Source organism: Heterodontus francisci, chromosome 1 (genome assembly GCF_036365525.1).
Source record: "Heterodontus francisci isolate sHetFra1 chromosome 1, sHetFra1.hap1, whole genome shotgun sequence".
In the NCBI taxonomy this organism is placed as follows: Eukaryota; Metazoa; Chordata; class Chondrichthyes; order Heterodontiformes; family Heterodontidae; genus Heterodontus; species Heterodontus francisci.
Genome location: NC_090371.1, coordinates 7799578 through 7816164, shown reverse-complemented (window position 1 = coordinate 7816164; position 16587 = coordinate 7799578). Strand labels below are relative to the sequence as shown.

The 16587-nt window shown below is 43.3% G+C and overlaps 1 protein-coding gene across 3 annotated transcripts in view; it reads right to left on the bottom strand.

Moving 5' to 3' along the window:
• si:ch211-214j8.12 (uncharacterized protein LOC100000539 homolog) overlaps positions 1 to 16587 on the bottom strand; it is a 44422-nt gene that overhangs the window by 16033 nt on the left and 11802 nt on the right. For 2 of the 3 annotated variants that reach the window (XM_068028628.1, XM_068028630.1), the window contains exons 2-3: positions 9361 to 9546; positions 5253 to 5419 (exon numbers count right to left, since the gene is read on the bottom strand). In XM_068028628.1, the coding sequence (XP_067884729.1) occupies positions 5253 to 5419; positions 9361 to 9511 (318 nt within the window). In that variant the 5' untranslated portion in view covers positions 9512 to 9546. The remainder of the gene's footprint in view (positions 1 to 5252; positions 5420 to 9360; positions 9547 to 16587) is intronic. The other variant, XM_068028629.1, reaches the window with a different exon arrangement.

Sequence of the window (16587 nt, the reverse complement as noted above, 5' to 3'; positions counted from 1 at the left end):
ACCACACTCTCAGACAGTGCATTCCAGATCCTAAACACTCACTGAACCTGCCACCACCACACTCTCAGACAGTGCATTCCAGATCCTAAACACTCACTGAACCTGCCTCCACCACACTCTCAGACAGTGCATTCCAGATCCTAAACACTCACTGAACCTGCCACCACCACACTCTCAGACAGTGCATTCCAGATCCTAAACACTCACTGAACCTGCCTCCACCACACTCTCAGACAGTGCATTCCAGATCCTAAACACTCACTGAATCTGCCTCCACCACTCTCTGAGGCAGTACATTCCAGATCCTAAACACTCACTGAACCTGCCTCCACCACACTCTCAGACAGTGCATTCCAGATCCTAAACACTCACTGAACCTGCCACCACCACACTCTCAGACAGTGCATTCCAGATCCTAAACACTCACTGAACCTGCCACCACCACACTCTCAGACAGTGCATTCCAGATCCTAAACACTCACTGAACCTGCGATCCTAAACACTCACTGAACCTGCCTCCACCACTCTCTCAGTCAATGCATTCCAGATCCTAAACACTCACTGAACCTGCCTCCACCACACTCTCAGACAGTACATTCCAGATCCTAAACACACACTGAACCTGCCTCCACCGCACTCTCAGGCAGTGCATTCCAGATCCTAAACACTCACTGAACCTGCCTCCACCACACTCTCAGACAGTACATTCCAGATCCTAAACACACACTGAACCTGCCTCCACCGCACTCTCAGGCAGTGCATTCCAGATCCTAAACACTCACTGAACCTGCCTCCACCACACTCTCAGGCAGTGCATTCCAGATCCTAAACACTCACTGAACCTGCCTCCACCACACTCTCAGGCAGTGCATTCCAGATCCTAAACACACACTGAACCTGCCTCCACAACTCTCTCAGTCAATGCATTCCAGATCCTAAACACTCACTGAACCTGCCTCCACCACACTCTCAGGCAGTACATTCCGGATCCTAAACACTCACTTTATCTGCCTCCACCACTCTATCAGTCAATGCATTCCAGATCCTAAACACTCACTGAACCTGCCTACACCACACTCTCAGACAGTACATTCCAGATCCTAAACACACACTGAACCTGCCACCACCACACTCTCAGACAGTGCATTCCAGATCCTATACACTCACTGAACCTGCCTCCACCACACTCTCAGGCAGTGCATTCCAGATCCTAAACACACACTGAACCTGCCTCCACCACACTCTCAGACAGTACATTCCAGGTCCTAAACACTCACTGAACCTGCCTCCGCCACACTCTCAGACAGTGCATTCCAGATCCTAAACACTCACTGAACCTGCCTCCACCACACTCTCAGACAGTGCATTCCAGATCCTAAACACTCACTGAATCTGCCTCCACCACACTCTCAGGCAGTACATTCCAGATCCTAAACACTCGCTGCATAAAAAGGATTTTCCTCATGTTGCCTGATTGGTTGACCAATCACTTTAGATTGATGCCCTCTGGTTCTTGACCCTTCACCAATAGAAACAGTGTTTCCCTATCTACTCTGTCCAGACCCCTCATGATTTTGAACACCTCTCCTCTCAGCCTCATGGATTCAGAACTTGAGTGTTGCTGAAAATAGAGACATGTTGTGGAAGCTTTTCGTCTTGCACTCATCAGGACAATCCGCAAGAATAACCAATGTAAGGGAAAACAACATCTTATACTGCATGAGCAGAGAGTGCTGATTGGCTGGCAAGTGAACTGGTCGTGGCGTTGCCATGGAGAATGCACCAGTTTACGGTGACTGACAGTTAACTGCCAAACCTTGTTTAAAATTTAAACCAGGCACCTTGACTCTGATTGGTCAAGGCATTGTCCTGAGGAATGAACCAGTGAATGGCTGTCACCGATTTTGTTCAGCTGAAACAGGCACAATGTGCACATTGAAAAAGATTTGCAAAAATAACAACATCCTGAGATATACTGGAATAAAGGTGCTGCATGTGGACAAAGTAAGGAACACTTTTCAGAATGGATCCAGGACTGTATTCTTCATCAATATGATTCTGGCCCAACAAGGCGTGGAGCATCACTTGAATTCGTTCTGGGAAATGAAGTGGGGGAAATAAAGAACAAAGAACAAAGAACAAAGAAAATTACAGCACAGGAACAGGCCCTTCGGCCCTCCAAGCCTGCGCCGATCCAGATCCTCTATCTAAACCTGTCGCCTATTTTCTAAGGGTCTGTATCTCTTTACTTCCTGCCCATTCATGGATTTGTCTAGATACATCTTAAAAGACGCTATCGTGCCCGCGTCTACCACCTCCGCTGGCAACACGTTCCAGGCACCCACCACCCTCTGCGTAAAGAACTTTCCATGCATATCCCCCCTAAACTTTTCCCCTTTCACTTTGAACTCGTGTCCCCTTGTAATTGAATCCCCCACTCTGGGAAAAAGCCTCTTGCTATCCACCCTGTCTATACCTCTCATGATTTTGTACACCTCAATCAGGTCCCCCCTCAACCTCCGTCTTTCTAATGAAAATAATCCTAATCTACTCAACCTCTCTTCATAGCTAGCGCCCTCCATACCAGGCAACATCCTGGTGAACCTCCTCTGCACCCTCTCCAAATCATCCACATCCTTTTGGTAATGTGGCGACCAGAACTGCACGCAGTATTCCAAATGTGGCCGAACCAAAGTCCTATACAACTGTAACATGACCTGCCAACTCTTGTACTCAATACCCCGTCCGATGAAGGAAAGCATGCCGTATGCCTTCTTGACCACTCTATTGACCTGTGTTGCCACCTTCAGGGAACAATGGACCTGAACACCCAAATCTCTCTGGACATCAATTTTCCCCAGGACTTTTCCATTTACTGTATGGTTCACTCTTGAATTGGATCTTCCAAAATGCATCACCTCGCATTTGCCCTGATTGAACTCCATCTGCCATTTCTCTGCCCAACTCTCCAGTCTATCTATATTCTGCTGTATTCTCTGACAGTCCCCTTCAGTATCTGCTACTCCACCAATCTTAGTGTCGTCTGCAAACTTGCTAATCAGACCACCTATACTTTCCTCCAAATCATTTATGTATATCACAAACAACAGTGGTCCCAGCACGGATCCCTGTGGAACACCACTGGTCACACGTCTCCATTTTGAGAAACTCCCTTCCACTGCTACTCTCTGTCTCCTGTTGCCCAGCCAGTTCTTTATCCATCTAGCTAGTACACCTTGGACCCCATGCGCCTTCACTTTCTCCATCAGCCTACCATGGGGAACCTTATCAAACGCCTTACTGAAGTCCATGTATACGGCATCTACAGCCCTTCCCTCATCAATCAACTTTGTCACTTCCTCAAAGAATTCTATTAAGTTGGTAAGACATGACCTTCCCTGCACAAAACCATGTTGCCTATCACTGATAAGCCCATTTTCTTCCAGATGGGAACAGATCCTATCCCTCAGTATCTTCTCCAGAAGCTTCCCTACCACTGACGTCAGGCTCACCGGTCTATAATTACCTGGATTTTCCCTGCTACCCTTCTTAAGCAAGGGGACAACATTAGCAATTCTCCAGTCCTCCGGACCTCACCCGTGTTTAAGGATGTTGCAAAGATATCTGTTAAGGCCCCAACTATTTCCTCTCTAGCTTCCCACAGTAACCTGGGATAGATCCCATCCGGACCTGGGGACTTGTCCACCTTAATCCCTTTTAGAATACCCAACACTTCCTCCCTCCTTATGCCGACTTGACTTAGAGTAATCAAACATCTGTCCCTAACCTCAACATCCGTCATGTCCCTCTCCTCGGTGAATACCGATGCAAAGTACTCGTTTAGAATCTCACCCATTTTCTCTGACTCCACGCATAACTTGCCTCCTTTGTCCTTGAGTGGGCCAATCCTTTCTCTAGTTACCCTCTTGCTCCTTATATATGAATAAAAGGCTTTGGGATTTTCCTTAACCCTGTTTGCTAAAGATATTTCATGACCCCTTTTAGCCCTCTTAATTCCTCGTTTCAGATTGCGCCTACAATCCCGATATTCTTTCAAAGCTTCGTCTTTCTTCAGCCGCCTAGACCTTATGTATGCTTCCTTTTTCCTCTTCGCTAGTCTCACAGTTTCACCTGTCATCCATGGTTCCCTAATCTTGCCATTTCTATCCCTCATTTTCACAGGAACATGTCTCTCCTGCACACTAATCAACCTCTCTTTAAAAGCCTCCCACATATCAAAAGTGGATTTACCTTCAAACAGCTGCTCCCAATCTACATTCCCCAGCTCCTGCCGAATTTTGGTATAGTTGGCCTTCCCCCAATTTAGCACTCTTCCTTTAGGACCACTCTCGTCTTTGTCCATGAGTATTCTAAAACTTACGGAATTGTGATCACTATTCCCAAAGTCGTCCCCTACTGAAACGTCAACCACCTGGCCTGGCTCATTTCCCAACACCAGGTTCAGTATGGCCCCTTCCCGAGTTGGACTATTTACATACTGCTCTAGAAAACCCTCCTGGATGCTCCTTACAAATTCTGCTCCATCTAGACCTCTAACATTAAGTAAATAACTAAACTGTTGTGAGAGTTGCAGAATTATTGGGACAAAGCAACCATAACATAGATAGATTCAACATAAGCACAGAAAGGCACAATGAAGTGTTAAAGATAAGGGAGCTGGACTGAAAAAAGGCAAAGTTCGGTTAGATAACAGGATCCAAATGAACTGGGCAGAACACTGAGCAAACAGGTAGCTGCAGCAGCAGTGGGGAAATTGAGATGGATAGAATAGCAAATAAATATATATTAATACAAGATGAAAAGATGGAAGGGCATCAAAGAAAAGCTCTGTGGATAAATAGATTAAAACTCAACAAACTTAAAACAGAGCTCCCTGACAAACCAGATCTAACACTAGAGAAAATCATGAATATAGAAAGTGAAATGAAAAGAGACATTTGAAGGGCAAAGGGGAAAATTGAAAAAAAGATTAGTAAATAAAATAAAAGGAATAGTCAAGGCTTCAAAAACAAAGTAAAAGAACAGTTAGAGAGGGTGGACCTCTCAGGAACCAATCAGGTGTTTCATTGTGGAGGATGAAGGTTGGGTAGAAATATTTCTAAAGTGTTCTGTTTTTCTTTTTAAAAACGATGGTGGCAGTGAGAAGATCGGGAGAGTGTTACAGGCTGAATCTAATGGGGATGATGTAGTTCATCCAAAGCAGACACTGACCGTCATGGAGTTTGTGTTACCTGACAGCGGATGTGGATGATCTGGCCAATGGCGTTACTGACCAGCCCAGAACAGCTCCTCAGATTCAACTCCACCAAGTGTGGCACCAGGAGAAGCTGCAGGAAGGCACGGGTCAAACGGTGAGTGTCACCCAGCAACTGCAGCAGATCCTGAACTAGACTGGACGCTGATGGGCAAAGGAAGAAAAATATCAGAGAGGCATCCCAGGTACCTTCAGGATACAGAGACAGACACAGGCATAGGGGGACTAGGGGGCTGTGGGGTGGGGGGGGGGGGGTGGTGCAGGGGAAAGATTGGGGCTCCAGGTACACACAGGTAGGGAGGTGTGCTCCTCAGAACACACACACACACACAGATGAACATGGTTCCCTGTTATTCCATGTACAAACCCCCCAAACATCTGGATTCAATTCCATTTGTAACTCACTCCCGGGTATCTGTTATTCTATATAACCACCCGAACCCCTCGATTAGATTCCAGCCTGTAACTCACACCCAGTATCTAATATTCTATATATAAATCCCCCGAACCCTTCGATTAGATTCCAGCCCGTGACTCACACCCAGGTACCGGGTATCTATTATTCTATATATAAATCCACCGAACCCCTCGATTAGATTCCAGCCTGTAACTCACACCCGGTAACTAATATTCTATATATAAATCCACCAAATCCCTTGATTAGATTCCAGCCTGTAACTCACACCCGGGTATCTATTATTCTATATATAAATCCACCAAATCCCTTGATTAGATTCCAGCCTGTAACTCACACCCGGGTATCTATTATTCTATATATAAATCCACCAAATCCCTTGATTAGATTCCAGCCTGTAACTCACACCCGGGTATCTATTATTCTATATATAAATCCACCGAACCCCTCGATTAGATTCCAGCCTGTAACTCACACCCGGTAACTAATATTCTATATATAAATCCACCAAATCCCTTGATTAGATTCCAGCCTGTAACTCACACCCGGGTATCTATTATTCTATATATAAATCCACCGAATCCCTCGATTAGATTCCAGCCTGTAACTCACACCCGGTATCTATTATTCTATATATAAATCCACCGAATCCCTCGATTAGATTCCAGCCTGTAACTCACACCCGGTATCTATTATTCTATATATAAATCCACCGACCCCTTCGATTAGATTCCAGCCTGTAACTCACACCCGGTATCTATTATTCTATATATAAATCCACCGACCCCTTCGATTAGATTCCAGCCTGTAACTCACACCCAGTATCTAATATTCTATATATAAATCCACCGACCCCTTCGATTAGATTCCAGCCTGTAACTCACACCCGGTATCTAATATTCTATATATAAATCCCCCGAACCCTTCGATTAGATTCCAGCCTGTAACTCACACCCGGTATCTATTATTCTATATATAAATCCACCGACCCCTTCGATTAGATTCCAGCCTGTAACTCACACCCGGTATCTAATATTCTATATATAAATCCCCCGAACCCTTCGATTTGATTCCAGCCTGTAACTCACACCCGGTATCTAATATTCTATATATAAATCCCCCGAACCCTTCGATTAGATTCCAGCCTGTAACTCACACCCGGGTATCTAATATTCTATATATAAATCCCCCGAACCCTTCGATTAGATTCCAGCCTGTAACTCACACCCGGTATCTATTATTCTATATATAAATCCACCGACCCCTTCGATTAGATTCCAGCCTGTAACTCACACCCGGTATCTAATATTCTATATATAAATCCCCCGAACCCTTCGATTAGATTCCAGCCTGTAACTCACACCCGGTATCTAATATTCTATATATAAATCCCCCGAACCCTTCGATTAGATTCCAGCCTGTAACTCACACCTGGGTATCTATTATTCTATATATAAATCCACCGACCCCTTCGATTTGATTCCAGCTTGTCACTCATTCCCAGGTCTCTATTATTCAATATATAAATCCCCGAACCATTTGATTAGATTCCATCCTGTAACTCACTCCTGGATATTTGCTATTTTATATATAAATCCTCCCCGAACCCCTCAATTAGATTTCAGCCTGTAACTCACTCCTGGGTATCTCTTATTCTATATACAAACCAGCTGAATAAATGGATTCGATTCCAGCCTGTAACTCACTCCTGGATATCTGATATTCTATACATAAATCCTCCCTGAATCCCAGATTCCTGTCTGTAACTCACTCCTTGGTATCTGTTATTCTATAAAAAAACACCCTGAACCCCTTGATTAGATTCCAGCCTGCAACTCACTCCCAGGTATCTTGATTATTGCTGAAAATAGAGACATGTTGTCAAAGCTTTTCGTCTTGCACTCATCAGGACAATCCGCAAGAATAACCAATGTATGAGAAAATAACAACTTATATTGCATGAGAAGAGAGTGCTGATTGATTGGCAAGTGAACTCTGATTGGTAGAGGCGTTGCCATGGAGAATGCACCAGTTTACAGTGACTGACAGTTAACTGCCCAACTTTGTTTAAAATTTAAACCAGGCAGCTTGACTCTGATTGCTCAAGGCATTGCCCTGAGGAATGAACAGCGAATGGCTGTCACTTGTTTTGTTCAGCTGAAACAAGCGCCATGTTGTAAATGTTCTTTTTGTCTGTAAAGAACAAGGCCCTGTGTATTAATAAATGTAGCTTCCAGTACGCTCAAATGCACCACACTGTGAGCCCTACTGACAATCCTAAATTGGTTGTCAGCGTAATTCTTAGCACACTGAGGATTATTTAGCAAATGTTGTCCAATCGCGGAATCACATCTAACGTTGGACACTATTTTGAGTTTTGCAAGCACAGGCTGGTTGGGTACGGCCTGTACCTTGCCCATTGCGAACAGCACGTTGTTTGATATGATCTGCCAGTCTTTGGGACGTACGGCCTATATACCTAGCATCACTGGCATTGAAATTCTTATATCACATTATTTGTGATATTACACATTATTTGTGTGATAGGCAGGATGTCTTTTTGACTTGACGGCAGCATCCTGTTAGTGACGAACATCACATGTGTTGCTTCTGCATAGTAGCAGTGTGAAACAGCTAGTTTTACCTGTTGCTCAAATTTTTGGGATACATTACCCTTCCAGGATAATTTGAGGTGGAGTGGGCACTTTTCAGGGCCGAGAAAGATAGCTTTAGGCCCATTCATAAGTTTGTGCGATATACAGTGAGAAATGATCTGATCAAGGTAGCCATTGTCATGCAGGATGTCTTTGATTCGCCCTATTTCAGCATCAAGATTGCATGGTGAGCAAATGGCTCGAGCCCTATTTATGAGGTCAGAGTTCACTTGCCAACAGATCAGCACTCTCTTCTCATGCAGTATAAGTTGTTGTTTCCCCTTACATTGGTTATTCTTGCGGATTGTCCTGATGAGTGCAAGACGAAAAGCTTCGACAACATGTCTCTATTTTCAGCAATACTCAAGTTCTGTACGACTAAACGACTATCCCGGGTATCTGTTATTCTATATATAAACCACCCAAACCCCTTGGCTAGATTCCAACCTGAAACTCATTCCTGGGTATCTGTTAATCTATATATAAACCCCCATCCCCCCGGACCCCTGGATTAGAGTCCAGCCTGTACCGCAATTTTTTTTTGTATTCATTCATGGGATGTGGGCCTTGCTGGCCAGGCCACCATTTATTGCCCATCCCTAATTGCCCTTGAGAAGGTGGTGGTGAGCTGCCTTCTTGAACCGCTGCAGTCCATGTGGGGTAGGTAGACCCACAGTGCTGTTAGGAAGGGAGTTCCAGGATTTTGACCCAGCGACAGTGAAGGAACGGCAATATAGTTCCAACTCAGGATGGTGTGTGACTTGGAGGGGAACTTGCAGGTGGTGGTGTTCCCTTGCATTTGCTGCCCTTGTCCTTCTAGTTGGTAGAGGTCGCGGGATTGGAAGGTGCTGTCAAAGGAGCCTTGGTGATCCTGATCAATGTGTATTTCTGCTGGAAGTTTAAGTTTAATAGAGGGTGGATCCTAGATTGTGAAAGGCTTAGAGACAGGGGATTGGTGGAATAGATAGCGCAGTCAGTAGGAAGACGAATATTGTGCTATTAATGCTCATTCTTACCAAGGTCATTGAATGGCCCCATAATGTACAGGAAATTGTAGTCGGTCAGGTAGTTGTCTATATAATCCTTGGCCCACACTTCCTTCATGTTAGCTGCCACATTACTCAGGCATAACTGCTTCAGTGTCCGCACTCTCTGCCTCCTTGGCATTCTCAGGTGATCACAGCAGTTCTGAATATGCTGGGCTGGACAAGGATTGTGTGGGAGGGATGGGGTACATACAGGGGCAAGGAACATGAAAAAAATAAAGAAACACATAACACATAATACTACAGAGATGCTGCAAACCTGAAATAAAAAACAGAAAAGGCTGGAAATACTCAGCAGGTCAGATAGCATCTGCGGCGAGAGAAACAGAGCTAAGATTTCACATTGATAATCTTCCGTCAGATTGTTCACAACCTCGTAATGACCATGATTAAGTTCCTTAGAAACAGAAATCCCCCTGTTAAACTGTGCGGTTGTACAATTAGCTTCTTGCTGTTACGAGACTGCTTCCATTTCTTTTGTAAAGTATTTATATTTGAATTATGGACACTGATTCATCTGGAATCTTGAAGGGATGGCTGAACTTTGTGGTTTTTGTTTAAAAGTAGTGACCAGCAGGTTCCAAGATTTGGCAAGTAAAAAAAGTCTTACTGGAAGGCACCTGTCTGTGGATAATCACAAAGCAGGAGTTGTTTTTGACTTGGGGAGGTGTTTAAAAAGAAGTGACAAGCCAAGATTTATAGATGTCAGGAGATTTGACTTCTGGAAGGTTTTAGTTTCAGTTTTAGCTGTTGCAACAGTCAGTTGATTTTTCCCTGCCAGAAGAAGAACTGCTCAGTTCTCTGTCTCTTGAAAACAAACCCTCAATACAGTGTGGCAGTTTCCTAACTCCTCCTGTATTTGAAGAAATTCTGCATGTTTAAAGGAACCTTGCATATCGAATGTGTGGGAACCAAAACCTTGTTGCTACATTCCTGTGTAAGACCTATCTGGAGCCTCTGCAATTGCATCTCTTGGAAAGCCTACCCAAACTGATCTTCAATATTGCCTGGAAAGAACTGTTCTGGGAAGATCCTAGTGATAGCTGCCTATTTGCATTTGGGACGCCTACCAACACATCTTTCATAGAAAATAGGAGCAGGTGTAGGCCATTCGGCCCTTCGAGCCTGCTCCGCCATTCATTATGATCATGGCTGATCATCCAACTCAGTAACCTGTTCTTGCTTTTGCCCCATACCCTATGATCTCTTTAAACACAAGAGCTATATCTAACTCCTTCTTGAAAACCTTCCATACCTTCTTTTCAGCCTAAGTGGTTTTTTTTATTCCTCCGGTTTTCTTTTTAACAACTGTAAACAAAAATCCCTTTTTTTTTATTTCCCTGGTTAACCGGTTGTGCATGTGTGTGTGTGAGGGGCAAGGATAAATAAGGAGTTTTAATATTTCAATTGTGTGTGCATGTTTTATTTAATTATTTGTTAAGACTTGGTTTATAATAAACTGATAATTTTGATATTTATTAAAGAAACCTGGTTTGTGTGTCTTATTCTGGGGAAAAATAGAGTCTATGATTGGCTGTATCGGTAAGTGGGAACATTTAAATCTATGTTGTGACCTGTGGAGAAGTGGGACTAGAATAAACGGTGCACTCCTCCCACCTCGGTCGCAACGTATAATTGGGCGCTCTTGTCGAGATAAACCTGATGATTGTAAGTGGGGTAATAATAATTGAAAAAGGAAAATCAAAGAACCAGGTTTCTTTTGTAATAGAGTTAATTCTACACCACCTTTAACAGTTATCTTTAACAGTTGCTGCGACTTTTTTGGCATCGGCAGCAAAATTGGGGTTACAGTTAAAACCAGGAGCTAAGAAAGCCGACATAATTGAAGTAATAGCAAAACATTTGGAATTGGAAGAAGAAGAAAGCAAACCAGAGTCATAGAGTGATACAGCGCTGAAACAGGCCCTTCGGCCCACCGAGTCTGTGCCGACCATCAACCATCCATTTATACTAATCCTACATTAATCCCATATTCCCTACCACATCCCCATCTTCCCTCACCACCTACCTATACATGGGGCAATTTACAAAGGTCAGTTTACCTATCAACCTGCAAATCTTTAGCTGTGGGAGGAAACCGGAGCACCCGGAGGAAACCCACGTAGACACAGGGAGAACTTGCAAACTCCGCACAGGCAGTACCCAGAACCGAACCCGGGTCGCTGGAGCTGTGAGGCTGCGGTGCTAACCACTGCGCCACCTATAATGCAGTTGAATTAGCTAAGATTCGGTTACAGATGAGGCAGATTGAACTTGACAAGGAAAAAGAAAAAGAAATGGAAAAACTTAAGCTACAACAGGAAAAAGATTTGAAAAAAAAAACTTGAGTTTTAAAAAGAATTGACAATGAAAGACCTTGAACTTGAGGAATGAGAAAGGGAAAGAGAAAGAGAATAAAAGGAATTCAAATTTAAAAAAGATGGAACTAAGACAAAAGAGTCCCAGTGAAGATTCTGGTGAGGAAGGATCTGACTCCAGCCCAGGACCTAGGGAAAGCTGTTTAAATTTATACAGGCTCTCCCTAAGTTTGAGGAAAGGGACGTAGAAACATTTTTCATTTCTTTTGAAAAGATAGCCAAATGAAATGGCCAAAGGAAAGCTGGACACTGCTTATGCAAAGCAGGTTAATGGACAGAGCTCATGAAGTTTATGCCATACTTTCTGAGCAGGCTTCTGCAGATTATGAGATGGCAAAAAAGGCTATTCCCGCTGCACATGAGTTAGTCCCTGCAACTTAGCGACAGAAGTTTTGGAACCTCTGGAGACTGTCTGGGCAGGCTTGTATAGAATTTGAGACGGTAAAGCAAATTAATTTTGATCGTTCGATACGGGCACTAAAGATGAAAACCACATATGAGAATCTTAGGGAACTAATTCTCTTGGAAGAATTTAAAAATTCAGTCCCTCCATTAGTAAAAACACATGTAGAGAACCAGAAGGTTTAAAACAGCCAGAATGGCAATGGAAATTGCTGATGATTATGAGCTTGTGTAGAAGCCCAAACCCTTTGTCTGTCACCCCCACAAACCTGAGATGGATAGAAGGTTGGAGAGTGAAAGCGAGGCAAGTAGCCGGGGACAAGAAGGGACAGCTGGGAATGCCCCAGGATCTCCTCCTCAAGGCAGAAAGGAAGATGCTGAGGATGGAAGTGAGATCCACAAGCCTAAGTGTTATCACTTTCACAAGGTGGGACTTCTTTGTGCAGAATTGCAGAATGCTGCAAGTTGCGAGGTAAACCCATGGGGCTTATTGGGGTACACAGAGCCAATGAAGAGAAAGGGACCCTGATCGAGAGTAGAGCAGACCAGGCTGTAGCTCTGAATGCAGCTGGAAGACTAAATACAAAAACCAATGTGAGTGCAGGGGTTGAAAATAAAGATACATGAAAGTTATAGGGAATTCTTGTCAATTGGATTGTTAATTTTGAACTGGCTTATAGTGGAAACAGACTGTTCTAATTCAGAGACACAGACAGACAGCTGGACCAGCATATACTGAAGGAAATGAGATCTCTCTCGGTTCATTTAAACCCTATTTATTATACTCTCAGAATTCTGATGTCAAGCCAGATTAATTTCTTTAAAAACAAATAATCAAATTCCTTTAACTACTGAACTGTAATTGTTGAATTCATCGCTGGAGAAGGAAAGCATCCCTTCAACCACTGAATTAGACCGGACTGTTCTACTGTTGAAGAACATTTTTTTCTCCCCATCAGACGGTTGTGAGGACTTCAAGCAACCTTGGACGGTTCCACATTCGGCAGGAATGTAAATCTGCAAGGACACTAATTTTTTCTATTTTAAATGTTGTTTATATCTTCATAGTGTTTAAGAATTTAGTTTCTTTAATTAAACAGTTAATTTGTTGATCTAAAGACACCCGGTTTGGTTAGCCTCATTCGGGAGTTAATAGATGGTACAATTTGGCTGGGTCTTTCTTTAATTTGGAAAGTTTAAAATGATATGTTCGATGATCTGTGGAGGGACGGGATTGAATTAACAGTGCGTTTTTCCCACTACAATCAAAATTGTGTATTTTGATTGGGGGCTTTGACTGAAGCGGTCAGTCGGAACAGACCCAATGTCTGGAACAGTAGCTGTAGGAGTTGTCCATAGTTTACCAGTAGACGGAATTGACCTACTCCTGGAAAATGATTTGGCATGGAGTAAAACTAATAGTTTTTCCATGACTACCGGAGAAGCTAAGTGAAGTTAAAGAGATAGAATAGTTATAGGAAAAGGTTCCAGGAATTTTTCCTACATGTGCAGTAACCCGAGCAATAGCTAAACAAGTTCCATTGTCGGAGGTAAAATTGGCACCACAGACAGATAGCCGAATATCTGAAACTTCCTTTGAGAATTTGAATAATCCAAAAGAAATGTTTAATAAGTCGTCTCTGATCACGGCTCAGCAAGCCAATCCAGACTTAAATAAAGTGGCACAATCAGCTCTAACAGAAACTGAGGCAAAAGGAGTTCCAGAAGGCTATTATATTAAAGATGGGGGTTCTGATGGGGAAGTGGAGACCTCCTCCCAGACCTGCAGACAAAGAATGGACAGTTGATTATCAGGCAGTGATACCGCCAAAGTATCATCGGGAACTATTAAGGTTAACGCATGTAATTCCTATAGTGGAACATGTGGGAAGCCGGAAGACCTGATCACGTATTAGTCAACATTTTTACTGGCCAGGTCTTTCCAAGGATGTGGTGCCGTTTTGTAAAACATGCCATACGTGCCAGATTGTGGAAAAACTGCAATCTGCCATAAACCTGGCACCTCTAATTCCCATACCAGTTAGTGGAGAACAATTTAGTAGGCTGTTGGTAGACTGTGTAGGACCTTTACCGGAACAAAAGCAGGACACCAATATATACTCACTATCATGGATATGGCTACTCGGTTCCTAGAGGCCATTCCCTTGAGAACAACTTCTGCTAAGGTATGACTAGAGAAGTTAACCCAGTTCTTCACTAGATATGGATTACCGATTGAGATTCAGGTGGGTCAAGGCTCCAATTTTAGGTCTTAGGAGAGGCGGTGGCGTAGCGGTAATGTCACTGGATTAGTAATCCAAAGCCCAGGGCAATGCTCTGGGGACATGAGTTCAAATCCCACCACAGCAGATGGCGAAATTTGAATTCAATTAATAAAACAGGAATTAAAAAGCTAGTCTACTGATGACCATGAAACCATTGTCGATTGTTGTAAAAACTCAACTGGGTCACTAATGTCCTTTAGGGAAGAAAATCTGCCAACCTTACCTGGTCTGGCCTACATGTGACTCCAGACCCACAGCAATGTGGTTAACTCACAAAATGCCCTTTGCAAGGGCTTAGCAAGCCACTCAGTTCAAGGGCAAAAAATGCTGGCCTAGCCAGTGACACCCACATTCAACAAACGAATAAAAAACAATTTTCAGGAAGTTATGGGTAATTTGGGTGTAACACTAGGGGCGGCACAGTGGCCAGCCTCACAGCTCCAGCGACCCGGGTTCAATTCTGGGTACTGCCTGTGCGGAGTTTGCAAGTTCTCCCTGTGACTGCGTGGGTTTCCTCCCACATGCCAAAGACTTGCGGGTTGATAGGTAAATTGGCCATTGTAAAAAATTGCCCCTAGTGTAGGTAGGTGGTAGGAGAATTGAGGGAAGGTGGGAATGTGAGAGGGAAAAATGGGATTCATGTAGGATTGGTATAAACGGGTGGTTGATGGTCGGCACGGACTCGTTGGGCCTGTTTTGGTGCTGTATCTTTCTATGACTCTAACACAGTTATAGTTTTCAGCATACCACCCACAGACACAGGGAGCTTTAGAAAGGTACCATCAGACCCTCAAAACGATGATCCGGGCATATTGTCATGAATATCCTCATGACTATGATAAAGAGCGAGAATTTCTTTTGTTTGCCACTTGGGATTCACCTAATGAGTCTAAAGGGTTTAGTCCTTTTGAATTAGTTTACAGACATGAGATAAGAGGTCCTCTAAAACTAATTAAAGAAAGGTTTTTAGAACAGAGGGATGAATCTTCTATACTAGATTATACATCTGTGTTCCGGGAACGGCTCACGAGAGCTTGCAAAGTGACTTGAAAGCTTCCCAAACAACCATGGAGAAATGGGCAGAGCAGACAAGCATGCTAAGACCCAAGAATTTCAACCAGGGGATGAAGTGTTAGTATTATTACCTTTACAGGGTGAACCGTTGAAAGCACAGTTCAGTGGTCCTCAAAGTGATCAACAGAATTGGTAAAGTAAATTATTTGATTGACACCCCAGATCGCCAGAAAATGAGTCGACTGTGTCATATCAATATATTGAAACAATATCATTGCCGGGAGGAGGATAAGCAAGCACAGATATGTCAGGTAGTAGGGACAGTGAAGAATGAAAGAGATAGTGAGGATGAGACAGAAGGAGGCCTAGACAATTCTCAAATTGAACCTCCTACTATCTGGTTAGCTAATACTGAATTGTTAGGGAGATTGGACACTACGCTTTCATATTTAGATGCAGAACGAGAAAACCTAACAAGGCTACTCATAGCATTTAAAGGAGTTTGTAAGGATAAGCCAGGATGTACAACCTCAGCCACACATGATGTGGATGTAGGGGAATCCGTTCCTATAAACGACATCCTTATCACTTAAGTCCAGAGAAATAGGTCCAAGTAATAGCAGAAATCCAATACATGTTGGAAAACCAGCTCATTGAACCCAGTCAAAGCAGCCGGAGTTCAGCAATAGTATTAGTGCCTAAACCTGACGGTTCAACTACACTTTCCACAGACTGCAGAAAGGTTAATACAGTAACAAAGGCAATTCCTCATTTGCAAGGCTGTATTGACAGAGAGGGCAGTGCCATTTTTCTTACGAAAATAGATTTGTTAAAGAGATACTGGCAAGTTCGTTTAACAGCCCAAGCTAAAGAAATATAGACCTTTATCATATCAGGCGGTCTTTTCCAATGCTGAGTGATGCCATTCGGGCTAAAAAAAATGCCCCAGCAACCTTTCAGAGACTAATGAATCAAGTGGTAGCCAGTGTTCCTAACTGTGTAGTTTACCTTGATGATGTACTGCTAAACAATTACATTTGGAAGGACTACTTGAAACAACTAGAAGTTCTGTTTAAAAAAATTACAATCAGCTGATTTAGTAATAAACCTGGTCAAAA